Genomic DNA, 13,791 nt, shown 5'->3' with positions numbered 1-13,791 from the left:
ACTTGCCACTGAGGAGCTTTTTGACTACCTCAGCAACTTCCGCCAGGGATATAGGTGCAGATTGCCCCAAGTCTTCAGGCTCTGCCTCTTCCACAGAGGACGTGTTGTTCGGGTTCAGGAGCTCCTCAAAGTGCTCTTTCCACCGTCCGACAACATCCCCAGTCCAGGTCAGCAGTTCTCCTCCCCTGCTGAAAACAGCCTGACACAAGCCTCCCCGAACTCCTCCTATACCCGGGTTTTTGCTTCAGCGACTGCCAAAGCCGCAGCCCTTCTGGCCACCCGGTACCTGTCTGCTGCTTCAGGGGACCCCGGGCCAGCCAAGCCCGAAAGGCCTCCTTCTTCAGTTTGACGGCCTCCCTTGGGTTCTTGGGTTGCCACCCCGACAGGCACCGATGACCTTCTGGCCACAGCTCCTGCTTGCCGCCTCTGCAATGGAGGCTTTGAACATGGCCCACTTGGACTCCATGTCCCCAGCTTCCCCTGGGATGCGTGAGAATTTCCTCCGGAGGTGGGAGTTGAAGACTTTGCGGACGGGGGCCTCCGCCAGACGTTCCCAGTTCACTCTTACTACACATTTGGGTTTACTGGGTCTGTCCGGCAGCCTGTCCGGCCACTTGATCCAACTCACGACCAGGTGGTGATCAGTTGACAGCTCTGCTCCTCTCTTCACCCGAGTGTCCAAGATATATGGCCGCAGGTCTGATGATATGACCACAAAGTCGATCATCGATCTTTGGCCTAAGGTGCTCTGGTACCAAGTACACTTATGAGCTACTATATGCTCGAACATGGTGTTCATTATGGACAATCCGTGACCAGCACAGAAGTCCAATAACAAGACACTGCTCGGGTTAAGATCAGGCAGGCCATTCCTCCCAATCACCCCCTTCTTGTGAGTATCCCCACACCCGCCTGGCGCCTCTCACTCTGAGCAACTCCAGAAAAGAACAGAGTCCAGCCCCTCTCCAGGAGTTTGGTTCCGGAACCAGTGCTGTGCGTGGAGGTGAACCCAACTATATCTAGTTGGTACCGCTCCGCCTCCAGCATTAGCTCAGGTTCCTTCCCCACCAGAGAAGTGACGTTCCACATCCCCAGAACCAGTCTGCGATGCCGAGGATCAGCGCGCCCGGATCCCCACCTTTGCCCACTGCCCGTTGGGCAAAACACCCGACCCCTGCAGGTGGTGAGCCCACAGGGCGGCTACACTAGAACAGCTGTTCGTTAAAGTTCAGATGCTGGTAATTGAAGCACATGCACACCAAGGGATGAGCTACATCACTGACTCACACCCACCTGGATCAAATACCCATTCAAAATACTTCACATGCAACTGTTATCAAAGCACTCAGGAAGATCCCTGGGAATGTTCAACTTACCAAAACAAATAATTAGTTGAAAACTGATATCTTTTAAAATGGTCAGTCATCTGCTGGAAATTTCTTAAGGGTTGAAGTAAGGCCTAGGACTGCTCACTCATGCACAACCTGGCAAATATTTGCTTCATAATGTTGTAACAGGTTAGAATGAAAACCTGTAGGGTCTGCTGGGCCTGGTCCTGGAGAGCCACAGGGTCTGCTGGGGCCCCCAGCCCTGGTCCTGGAGAGCCACAGGGTCTGCTGGGGCCCCCAGCCCTGGTCCTGGAGAGCCACAGGGTCTGCCGGGGTCCTGTTTTTGGCATGTGATTCATCTGCCTTTGATAGCTGAGTGGGTACGCGCAGCTATCCAAGATAATTCAATGTTAGTTTCACTAATGAAATTATAGTTCACATTTATGAAATCAAGTAAGATCAAATTTCATTCATCAGATAATTTGACACTAGACACATCAAATTATCCGAGATTGTTCAAATGACAGATATGAAATAGGGCCCAGGTGAAGCAAGTAAACTGTGTAATTAACTGCTTTCATTGACAATTAAGTGCTGAGTAACAACGAAAGCCAGCACACAATGTGGCTCTCCAGGACCAGGGTTTACGACACCAGCACATTCACTGTGTATGGAAGTAAAGATAGGAATTCTTTTTGGTCACATTTCTTACCTTAAAATAGTCTGTTTATCAGTGAGAGAGGAGGACCACAGCACTACCTTTCCATCAAAGAAACCTTTATTGTCCATTTTTACATTTTAAAACATTAGCAGTGAACATGTTTTTAAACGGACAAGTGGAGCCTGTTTTAATGGCTGACTGCTGCCCCCTGGAGGGTGTGAGAGCACAATGCAATGGCAGAGACGCACCTCACCTCTGACCAATCACAGCGCTCATTCTGCCAGGGAGCGGCCACTCACTGGCCGGAGGAGGCGGGACTCTGGTTCAGGGGGGCGGAGCTCTTGAGGGGGCGGGGCTGTGGGAATTAGCAGGCTTCAGCACCATCTAGTCACCATGACAACTGAGCCTCTAAACGAGCTCAAGCAGCCATTATCCACACAAGCCCAGTCTGACCCCAAGCTACACTTTCAGACTCACCCAGACAAACACAGGCATACATACAGAAACACGCACACACGCACACATGCAGCACACAAACACAGGCATACATACAGAAACATGCACACACGCACACATGCAGCACACAAACACAGGCATACATACAGAAACACGCACACACGCACGCACACAAACACAGGCATACATACAGAAACACGCACGCACACATCACACACACAACAGGCATCACACACAACACACACAGACACACACTCACACACAGAGACACACACACATCACACACAGACATACACAGAGACACACACACACAGACACACACTCAGAGACACACACTCACACACCGACACTCAGACACACTCAGACACACAGACACACACAGAGACACACACTCCGAGACACACACTCCGAGACACACACACACTCAGACACACTCAGACACACACAGACACACACAGACACACACAGACACACACACTCCGAGACACACACTCCGAGACACACACTCCGAGACACACACTCCGAGACACACACTCCGAGACACACACAGACACACTCAGAGAGACACACTCACACACAGACACACACACACACAGACACACACATCACACACAGACATACACAGAGACACATACACTCACACACACAGACACACACTCACACACACTCAGAGACACACACTCACACATTTTGTTGAATGGGGTTTTTAAGCCGGACTCCCTGCCTCTCCCTGTCCTGGGGTAGTAAGCTCACCATAGTCTACATCAGGATAAGACAGCAAATGTCAGCCAATCAGAGAGCTCACCATCGTAAACTTAGCCAATTAGGAGCATCGCAACCATCAAATCACTACAATCAACTACAGCCAATCACTGACGCATGACATGAGGACATCCATCACATCTTCAGCAGCTCCATGAAGAACAGCGGGATCCCTCACACACACACACACACACACACACACACACACACACACACACACACAGACACACACACACACAGGGATCCCTCACACACACACACACAGGGATCCCTCACACACACACACACACACACACACACACACACACACACACACACACACAGGGATCCCTCACACACACACACACACAGGGATCCCTCACACACACACACACACACACACACACACACACACACACACAGGGATCCCTCCAGTGTCCATCAGCACGCTGCCCCTTCATTTCATTAGGATGAGGAACCTGCCAATCAGCAGCAGTCTTCCGTCCTGGCCCAACCCTCTGTACTGAAGGCCAGAGCTGGATCACAGCGCAGTGTGAAGCAGTGCAGCCCCAGGGCATTGTAACGCTAGTCCAGTACAGTAACAGGGTGTTCCCCTTTTAAAGGAGAAATATGAGTCACTGCAGGCTTAAAACTATTATTATTATTATTATTATTATTATTATTATTATTATTATTATTTTCCATACAGTACCTTGTTAAATGAGACTAGAGTCTGGCACACAGCAGCTACCCATCACTGAAACGTTTCCATGGTGATGTGGGGTGTGGCCAGAGCGCCTGCCAGCCCCCAGGAGCCGATGTCAGGGGGTCAGGTGTCAGGGGTCAGGGGTCAGGGGCCATCTACCACCTCACCCCCTCCCTCTCTCTCTCCGACAGACTCAGTATTCAAACTTTAATTTAAAAGAGCAAAGAAGTTGGGTGGGAGGCGGGCTTTAGTCCAGCAGGAAGTGGGGGCGTGGGTATCCGAAGAGGCTGAAGTCTCCGTGGTAACGGGCGTAGAGGCGGCGGGCGTCGCGCTTGCTGATGCCGCTGAAGTAGCGCAGCACCTTGGTGCGGTTGTAGCGCGTGATGCCGGGGGGGATTGTGGGATAGGAGACGAGGCGCTGGATGCCGGCACTCTGCAGGATGAAGGGGGCGTCGCGCTCCAGTGTCTCGTGATGCCCCACCACGCTGTAGCGGATCTCACACGGAGCGCACAGCTCCGCAAAGCTCAGCCAGTGGATCACGTGATCCCCAAACTGCCTGTCAAGCCTGCCCCGCCAGGGTCGCCCAGGTAACGCACAAAGTCATCGAAGCGCAGGCCGGGCGCTCCCCCGTCGCGGTGTGACCGGCGGTACTTACGCACGATGGCCGGCCCGATGTGGTGTTTGTACCACGGCTCAAAGCGCGGGTTCGACACAAACTTGTCCTTAAATGCAGAGATGAGGCGCTCAAACGGGTCCGCACAATGAAGAACTTAAAGTACGAGCTGAGCCTGGGGGAGGCAGGAGAGAGAGAGAGAGAGAGGGAGGGGAGAGAGAGAGAGGGAGGGGGAGAGAGAGAGGAGGGGGAGGAGAGAGAGAGAGGGGGAGAGAGAGAGGGAGGGGGAGAGGAGAGAGGAGGAGGGAGAGAGGGCGGGCGGGAGAGAGAGAGGGAGGGGAGAGAGAGGGAGGGGGAGAGAGAGAGAGAGGGGGAGAGAGAGAGGGAGGGGGAGAGAGAGAGAGGGAGGAGGGAGAGAGGGCGGGCGGGAGAGAGAGAGGGAGGGGAGAGAGAGGGAGGGGGAGAGAGAGAAAAATACAAAAATATCAGAAAAAATATTTTAATAAATTTAAAAAACACATCCCCAACTTTCTCCATCCAACTTTCTCCATCTAGAAGAGAGCAACCAACTGCCGATAGTCTTGGGAGAGGGAACAACTGCACATATTGCAGTAAAATATGTGTCTGAATGTCACATACTCAGAGACAGTGAGTGACAAAACAAACACACACACACACACACACACACACACACACACACACATTAAATTTACCTGTTATATAAACTGTTATTATTAGATTAGCTTGTTATTAGTATGTTAGAAAGATGTGTCTAATTATATGTATGTATGTATATATATATGTGTATATACGTGTGTATGAATATGCATGTGCATGTATATGTGTGTATATATATGTATATATAGATTTATTATTGTTAATTATTATCCTTAATTTTTTAATTTTTTTATTTTTTTAAATATAATAATCATATTACTGTGTTATTTTCATCTGTTTTAACATGTTCCTTGCCATGCTTTGGCAATACAAATGCAAATTTTGTCATGCCAATAAAGCAATTTGAATTTGAATTTGAATTTGAATTTGAGAGAGAGAGAGGGAGGGGGAGAGAGAGAGAGGGAGGGGGAGAGAGAGAGGGAGGGGGAGAGAGAGAGAGGGAGGGGGAGGGGGAGAGAGAGGGGGAGAGAGAGAGAGGGAGGGGGAGAGAGAGAGGGAGAGGGAGGGGGAGAGGGAGAGGGAGGGAGAGAGGGAGGAGAGAGAGAGAGGGAGGGGGAGAGAGAGAGAGGGAGGGGGAGAGAGGGAGGGGGAGAGGGAGAGGGAGGGGGGGGAGAGAAGAGAGGGGGGGAGAGAGAGAGGGAGAGGGAGGGGGAGAGAGAGGGGGAGAGAGAGGGGGAGAGAGAGAGGGAGGGGGAGAGGGAGAGGGAGGGAGAGAGAGAGAGAGGGAGGGGGAGAGAGAGAGAAAGAGGGGGAGAGAGAGAGAAGGAGGGGGAGAGAGAGAGGGAGGGAGAGAGAGAGAGAGGGAGGGGAGAGAGAGGGAGAGAGAGAGAGGGAGGGAGAGAGAGAGAGGGAGGGGGAGAGAGAGAGGGAGAGAGAGAGGGAGAGAGGGCGGGAGAGATTGAGGGAGGGGGAGAGAGAGAGGGAGAACGATCAGGCCAATCACACTGTGTAAGACACACACCCTGTAAGACAAGGCCACACCCATAATGATCAAAATCAGACAGCATAACCCCTCCCTGTACATACAGCCCATATGACCACACCCCCAGGAGCATGATCCTGCCCACTACACATTATTCAGCAAGGCCACATCCAGCAGCAGTGAGTGTGTGTCTCCGTATGAGTGTGTCTCCGTGTGAGTGTGTGTCTCCGTATGAGTGTGTCTCCGTGTGAGTGTGTGTCTCCGTATGAGTGTGTCTCCGTGTGAGTGTGTGTCTCCGTGTGAGTGTGTGTCTCCGTATGAGTGTGTGTCCGTGTGTGTCTCCGTGTGAGTGTGTGTCTCCGTGTGAGTGTCTCCGTATGAGTGTGTCTCCGTGTGAGTGTGTGTCTCCGTATGAGTGTGTCTCCGTGTGAGGTGTGTGTCTCCGTATGAGTGTGTCTCCGTGTGAGTGTGTCTCTGTGTGAGTGTGTTTCCGTGTGAGTCTCCGTGTGAGTGAGTCTCCGTGTGAGTGTGTCTCCGTGTGAGTGTGTCTCCGTGTGAGTCTCCGTGTGAGTGTGTGTCCGTGTGAGTGTGTGTCCGTGTGAGTGTGTCTCTGTGTGAGTGTGTGTCTCTGTGTGAGTGTGTTTCCGTGTGAGTCTCCGTGTGAGTGAGTCTCCGTGTGAGTGTGTCTCCGTGTGAGTGTGTCTCCGTGTGAGTCTCCGTGTGAGTGTGTGTCCGTGTGAGTGTGTGTCCGTGTGAGTGTGTCTCTGTGTGAGTGTGTGTCTCCGTGTGAGTGTGTTTCCGTGTGAGTCTCCGTGTGAGTGTGTGTCCGTGTGAGTGTGTCTCCGTGTGAGTGAGTCTCCGTGTGAGTGTGTCTCCGTGTGAGTGTGTGTCCGTGTGTGTCTCCGTGTGAGTGTGTCCGTGTGAGTGTGTTTCCGTGTGAGTGTGTGTCCGTGTGAGTGTGTCTCCGTGTGAGTGTGTGTCCGTGTGAGTGTGTCTCCGTGTGAGTGTGTGTCCGTGTGTGTCTCCGTGTGAGTGTGTCCGTGTGAGTGTGTTTCCGTGTGAGTGTGTGTCCGTGTGAGTCTCCGTGTGAGTGAGTCTCCGTGTGAGTGTGTCTCCGTGTGAGTGTGTGTCCGTGTGTGTCTCCGTGTGAGTGTGTGTCCGTGTGAGTGTGTGTCCGTGTGAGTGTGTCTCCGTGTGAGTGAGTCTCCGCGTGAGTGTGTCTCCGTGTGAGTGTGTGTCCGTGTGTGTCTCCGTGTGAGTGTGTCCGTGTGAGTGTGTTTCCGTGTGAGTGTGTGTCCGTGTGTGTCTCCGTGTGAGTGTGTGTCCGTGTGTGTCTCCGTGTGAGTGTGTGTCCGTGTGTGTCTCCGTGTGAGTGTGTCCGTGTGAGTGAGTGTGTCCGTGTGAGTGTGTGTCCGTGTGAGTGTGTGTCTCCGTGTGAGTGTGTGTCCGTGTGAGTGTGTCTCCGTGTGAGTGTGTCCGTGTGTGTCCATGTGTGTCTCCGTGTGAGTGTGTGTCCGTGTGAGTGTGTGTGTCCGTGTGAGTGTGTCCGTGTGAGTGTGTGTCTCCGTATGAGTGTGTGTCCGTGTGAGTGTGTCTCCGTGTGAGTGTGTCCGTGTGTGTCCATGTGTGTCTCCGTGTGAGTGTGTGTCCGTGTGAGTGTGTGTGTCCGTGTGAGTGTGTCCGTGTGAGTGTGTGTCTCCGTATGAGTGTGTGTCTCCGTATGAGTGTGTGTCCGTGTGAGTGTGTGTCCGTGTGAGTGTGTGCCTCCGTGTGTGTCTCCGTATGAGTGTGTGTCCGTGTGAGTGTGTGTCTCCGTGTGAGTGTCTCCGTATGAGTGTGTGTCCGTGTGAGTGTGAGAGTGTGCCTCCGTGTGTGTCTCCGTATGAGTGTGTGTCCGTGTGAGTGTGTGTCCGTGTGAGTGTGTGTCTCCGTGTGAGTGTCTCCGTATGAGTGTGTGTCCGTGTGAGTGTGTGTCCGTGTGAGTGTGTGTCCGTATGAGTGTGTCCGTGTGAGTGTGTCCGTGTGTGTGCCTCCGTGTGTGTCTCCGTATGAGTGTGTGTCTGTGTGAGTGTGTGTCCGTGTGTGTGTGTCCGTGTGAGTGTGTGTCCGTGTGAGTGTGTCCGTGTGAGTGTGTGTCCGTGTGAGTGTGTGTCTCCGTGTGAGTGTGTCTCCGTGTGAGTGTGTCTCCGTGTGAGTGTGTCTCCGTGTGAGTGTGTGTCCGTATGAGTGTGTCTCCGTGTGAGTGTGTGTCCGTGTGAGTGTGTGTCCGTATGAGTGTGTCTCCATGTGAGTGTGTCCATGTGAGTGTGTCCGTGTGAGTGTGTGTCTCCGTGTGAGTGTGTCCGTGTGAGTGTGTGTGTGTGAGTGTGAGTGTGTCTCCGTGTGAGTGTGTGCCTCCGTGTGTGTCTCCGTATGAGTGTGTCTCCGTGTGAGTGTGTCCGTGTGAGTGTGTCTCCGTGTGAGTGTGTGCCTCCGTGTGTGTCTCCGTATGAGTGTGTGTCCGTGTGAGTGTGTGTCCGTATGAGTGTGTCCGTGTGAGTGTGTCTCCGTGTGAGTGTGTGCCTCCGTGTGTGTCTCCGTATGAGTGTGTGTGTCTCCGTATGAGTGTGTGTCCGTGTGAGTGTGTGTCCGTGTGAGTGTGTCCGTGTGAGTGTGTGTCCTTGCCTGTGCTGGATGCCCTCCTCGCTCATCGACGACAGGCGTGGCAGGCCGTTCTTCTCGTGATCGTGCACCAGGTTCTCCGGAATTTCCTCCACCGTGGAGAACGCTCCTGACATCAGGGGCACAGCAGGGAACATTTCATGAGGAATGAATAAATATCTATTATAATTATTATGATCCAGAATAACTTCTGTGCCAACACAAAATTATATTTTACAAAAATAAAAGAGCCAGTAAAGTGAAAAGAACCTGCCCCTCACCATTCAGCACGATGAGGACCTTCTTCCACTGTGTGTTTCCCACCTTGGGTGTCTGACAGAACAGGATCTTGTGTTTGTCACAGACGAAGATGCGGTCCAGGACGAACCTGCTGACAGGCGTGTGGGTGAGGTTGGCGAGGGAGGCGTTCCCGCACACGCTGGAGAGCAGCTGCAGCCGCCGTGCTGCCACCGGCCGCCAGTCCTGCAGCTCCCGCTCGCCGCCCGCCGACTGCAGCACGGCATTGTGGGATGCAGGGTGTGTACATCAACATACAGTAATGCAGCCATTTCTGCCATTTTCTTTCATTTCGTTTGTTTTTATCTTGTCATCAAATGCAAAGCATTTTGCATTGGATTTTATGTATGAAAGGTGTTATAATAATAATATTTTTGGCACTGCCAACAGCCCATGAAAAGTGCCTTAAAGGATCCTGTTCGTCTCTAAAAACAGGTAAACTTCTAAACACTCTTCTTACAATTAAGTTAATAGACAAGAACACACAGTGCACATATTCTGCTGTTTGTGTGTACATACCTGTAAATACACACACATGCGCACACATACATACACACACATGCTCACACGCGCATACATGCACACACACCCACACACACACACACATGCACGCACGCACAGACACACACACACACCCACCCACGCACGCACAGACACACGCACGCACACACACACACACACACACACACACACACACACACACACACGCAGACACACTCACACACACACGCACAGACACACACACGCACACACACGCACGCACAGACAGACAGACAGACAGACAGACAGACAGACAGACACACACACACACACGCATGCACGCACGCACGCACGCACGCAGACACACACACACACACACTCACACACTCACACACTCACACACTCACACACTCACACACTCACACACTCACACACTCACACACTCACACACTCACACACACAGGGCAGTGCTCACTGGGCCGGCTGAAGGAGGTCTGTGCTCTGGCTCTGGCTCTCGGGCTGTGGGTGTGTGTGTGTGTGCGCGTGTGTGTGTGGGTGTGTGTGCGCGTGTGTGTTTCAGGGCGGAATCCGTCCAGCCCAGCAGATCTGACTTTCCCCCATAGTCTGGAAGAGAGAGAGAAATGCTTAGGGTTAGCCACATTACACATTGCACACCCACCCCAACCACATCTGCCCCCCTCTCCCTGAAACTGCCCCCCTCTCCCTGAAACTGCCCCCCTCTCGCTGAACACGAGCAGTTTCCCTGCAGTCGCTCTGCCTGGCTGCCTCGGGGCCTGGGTGAGGCTGAGGTTCTCCCTCCATGAACACAGTGGATCATTGACGTCTCCAGTATGGAGTCGGTGTTGGTGGTTCACATCTCATTGGCTCAGGCAGTAAGAGCAGTCGTCTCATTGGCTCAGGCAGTAAGAGCAGTCGTCTCATTGGCTCAGGCAGTAAGAGCGGTTGTCTCATTGGCTCAGGCAGTAAGAGCAGTCGTCTCATTGGCTCAGGAGGTAAGAGCAGTCGTCTCATTGGCTCAGGCAGTAAGAGCAGTCGTCTCATTGGCTCAGGAGGTAAGAGCAGTCGTCTCATTGGCTCAGGCAGTAAGAGCAGTCGTCTCATTGGCTCAGGCAGTAAGAGCAGTCGTCTCATTGGCTCAGGCAGTAAGAGCAGTCGTCTCATTGGCTCAGGCAGTAAGAGCAGTCGTCTCATTGGCTCAGGCAGTAAGAGCAGTCGTCTCATTGGCTCAGGCAGTAAGAGCAGTTGTCTCATTGGCTCAGGAGGTAAGAGCAGTCATCTCATTGGCTCAGGCAGTAAGAGCAGTCGTCTCATTGGCTCAGGCAGTAAGAGCAGTCGTCTCATTGGCTCAGGCAGTAAGAGCAGTCGTCTCATTGGCTCAGGCAGTAAGAGCAGTCGTCTCATTGGCTCAGGCAGTAAGAGCAGTTGTCTGGCAGTCGGAGGGTTGCCGGTTCGATCCCCCGCCCGGGCTGTGTCGAAGTGTCCCTGAGCAAGACACCTAACCCCCAAATGCTCCTGACGAGCTGGTCGGGGCCTTGCATGGCAGCCAATCGCCGTCGGTGTGTGAGTGCGTGTATGAATTACATTACATTACACTACACTACAGCTAACGAGCTAACATTATTACATTACATTACACAACACTACAGCTAACAAGCTAACATTATTACATTACATTACATTACATTATTGGCATTTGGCAGACGCTCTTATCCAGAGCGACGTACAGTTGATTAGACTAAGCAGGAGACAATCCTCCCCTGGAGCAATGCAGGGTTAAGGGCCTTGCTCAAGGGCCCAACGGCTGTGTGGATCTTATTGTGGCTACACCGGGGATTAGAACCACCAGCCCAGTCATTTACCTTAACCACTACGCTACAGGCCGGCCTCCTATAGCTCAGACCTTTTAACCCCTTATTCCACCTCCAGGTCCCTCAGGTCGTCAAACTTGGGGCTCCTGGCTGCCCCGAGAGCTAAGCTTAAGCTCAGGGGTGACCGCGCCTTCGCTGTTGCAGCACCTAGACTGTGGAATAGCATCCCCTCTCGATCAGATCTGCCCCCTCCATTAATTCCTTCAAGTCCAGGCTTAAGACTTACTTTTATACTTTAGCGTTTGGACCCTGAGTGGTTTTATATGCACCTATGTCCATGTTTTGTTTCTGTACCTGTGTGCTGTTTGTATTGAAGCTTATGTCGGTGTTTCTTTTTTATTGTGATTTTTAACTATGATTTTACTGCCTGCTCTGATTGTACAGCAGAGGTGTCCAATCTTACCCTAAAAGGGCCGGCGTGGGTGCAGGTTTTTGTTTTAACCCAGCAGTAACACACCTGATTATACTAATGAAGTAATCGTGGTCTTTAATCAAGACCTTGATGAGTAGAATCAGCTGTCTTAGTCCTGTGCTAAAACAACAACCTGCACACACACCGGCCCTTTCTGGATAAGATTGGACACCCCTGTTGTACAGCACTTTGGTTAACGTGGGTTGTTTTTAAATGTGCTTCACAAATAAATGTGATTTTATTTGATGAAGCACTGAGGCTAATCACCCATGTCCCTGTGACCCCCAACCACACAGGCCTCACACACACACTCACACACTCTCACACACTCACACACTCACACACTCTCACACTCTCACACTCTCACACACTCACACACTCACACACTCACACACTCACACACTCTCACACTCTCACACTCTCACACACTCTCACACTCTCACACTCACACACTCACACACTCACACACTCTCACACTCTCACACTCACACACTCACACACTCACACACTCACACACTCTCACACTCTCACACACTCACACACTCACACACTCACACACTCACACACTCTCACACTCTCACACTCACACACTCACACACTCTCACACACTCACACACTCACACACTCACACTCTCTCACACACACACACTCTCTCACACACACACACTCTCTCACACACACACACTCTCTCACACACACACACACACACACACACACACACACACACACACACACACACGTAGTTTATAGAAACACACAAACCCAGCCATAACTCTGCCCCAGGCTATGCTTTAACCACACTCGCGCTCAGTGTCATTACCATCAGAAAGGCAATGCTATTGAATAAAGAGCGCAACCTGTTCTGGGCGGAAGAGCAGTTCCGCACAGGGCACAGGGTACTCACCGTCCGGGACTCTGAAGTTGAGGTTGATGAACTTGCTCGCGAACATGAGGATGAGCAAGACCCAGCCGCAAGCGCCCAGCAGCAGCCAGTGGTGCCGCATGGCGTGGCTCATCCCCCGCACACCTGCGCGAACACATCGGGCTGAACATCTCTTATTAACACCGCCTGCAAGACTTAACATTCCTCTGAGGTCATCTAATAAATATCATAACATGAATTCAGCCGTTCTGAAATAAATCTGAAAACGGAGAAAATTACACGACCCTTTCACAATATGTCACTATTTAAAAAAAGAAAAGAAAAATATCTTAATTCGATAAGAGAGCCGTTTAAGCACGTTACTGAAGGAATCGATAAGGAAACGAAGGAAACAAATGTGTCATTAACTCTACGAGAACGATACAACAACAAAATGACATCAGCAGTGTTCTCAAACAGGATGCGATGTTAAACGCAATCTGGTTGTAAAGTTGTCCAGTCGGTAGGTCTTCATTCTGAAGCACGAACTGGGTGGCTTACTGGAATGTGCAGAACGTCGCTACAGCATCCAGCTAACACAAACAAGGAGGACCCGAAGAACAGGCTCCACCAGGAAACATATCACTGAGCACTGAGATGGATGTTTACAGAACTCTCGAGCTTTCCCCGAATCGCACACTGTGCTATTTGTCCCGTCTCCGTTTTCAGAAACAACCGGACCTTGGCTTAATTAGGATGAATATTAAAATTCATTTAAGAATCCCCCGTGCTTATTTGGAGCAAGGACAGGAACTCAAGGCCGCGTATTCCGCTATTCAAACATGCACGGCCAGCCGTGATAACAGCCCAAGATCACACCCAGGAATTTCGTATCGAAGCAACACACGAGCAAACAAAGGCTACACCACAGACTGCAGGGGCCACGACCTACCTGCGAGATAAAAACAGCGCGATCCATTTTAGCTCAGCCACTCATCTATCCGTATTTCTGAGAAAAGAATTCTCTGCTTTTCATGATTGAAATGCGAGCTAAAACAACGTCGCCCCCTTGCGTTTGAGGATGAGAGTAAACATGCCAACCTCA

At 51.5% G+C, this 13,791-nt stretch overlaps 1 protein-coding gene across 1 annotated transcript; it reads right to left on the bottom strand.

Moving 5' to 3' along the window:
* Positions 1-2,084: 2,084 nt before the first annotated feature.
* On the bottom strand, positions 2,085-13,605 carry chst10 (carbohydrate sulfotransferase 10). The gene is given in 9 exon segments (XM_061233475.1): positions 2,085-3,800; positions 3,899-4,459; positions 4,462-4,650; positions 4,653-4,681; positions 8,771-8,876; positions 9,028-9,256; positions 9,999-10,147; positions 12,729-12,851; positions 13,248-13,605. Coding segments are annotated over 7 exon segments (1,134 nt in total). The 5' UTR covers positions 12,841-12,851; positions 13,248-13,605; the 3' UTR covers positions 2,085-3,800; positions 3,899-4,139.
* Positions 13,606-13,791: the final 186 nt, after the last annotated feature.

Source organism: Conger conger, chromosome 3, assembly GCF_963514075.1.
Source record: "Conger conger chromosome 3, fConCon1.1, whole genome shotgun sequence".
Lineage (NCBI taxonomy): Eukaryota > Metazoa > Chordata > Actinopteri > Anguilliformes > Congridae > Conger > Conger conger.
The sequence above is the reverse complement of the archived record's forward strand: the minus strand, read 5'-3'. Positions and strand labels throughout refer to the sequence as shown.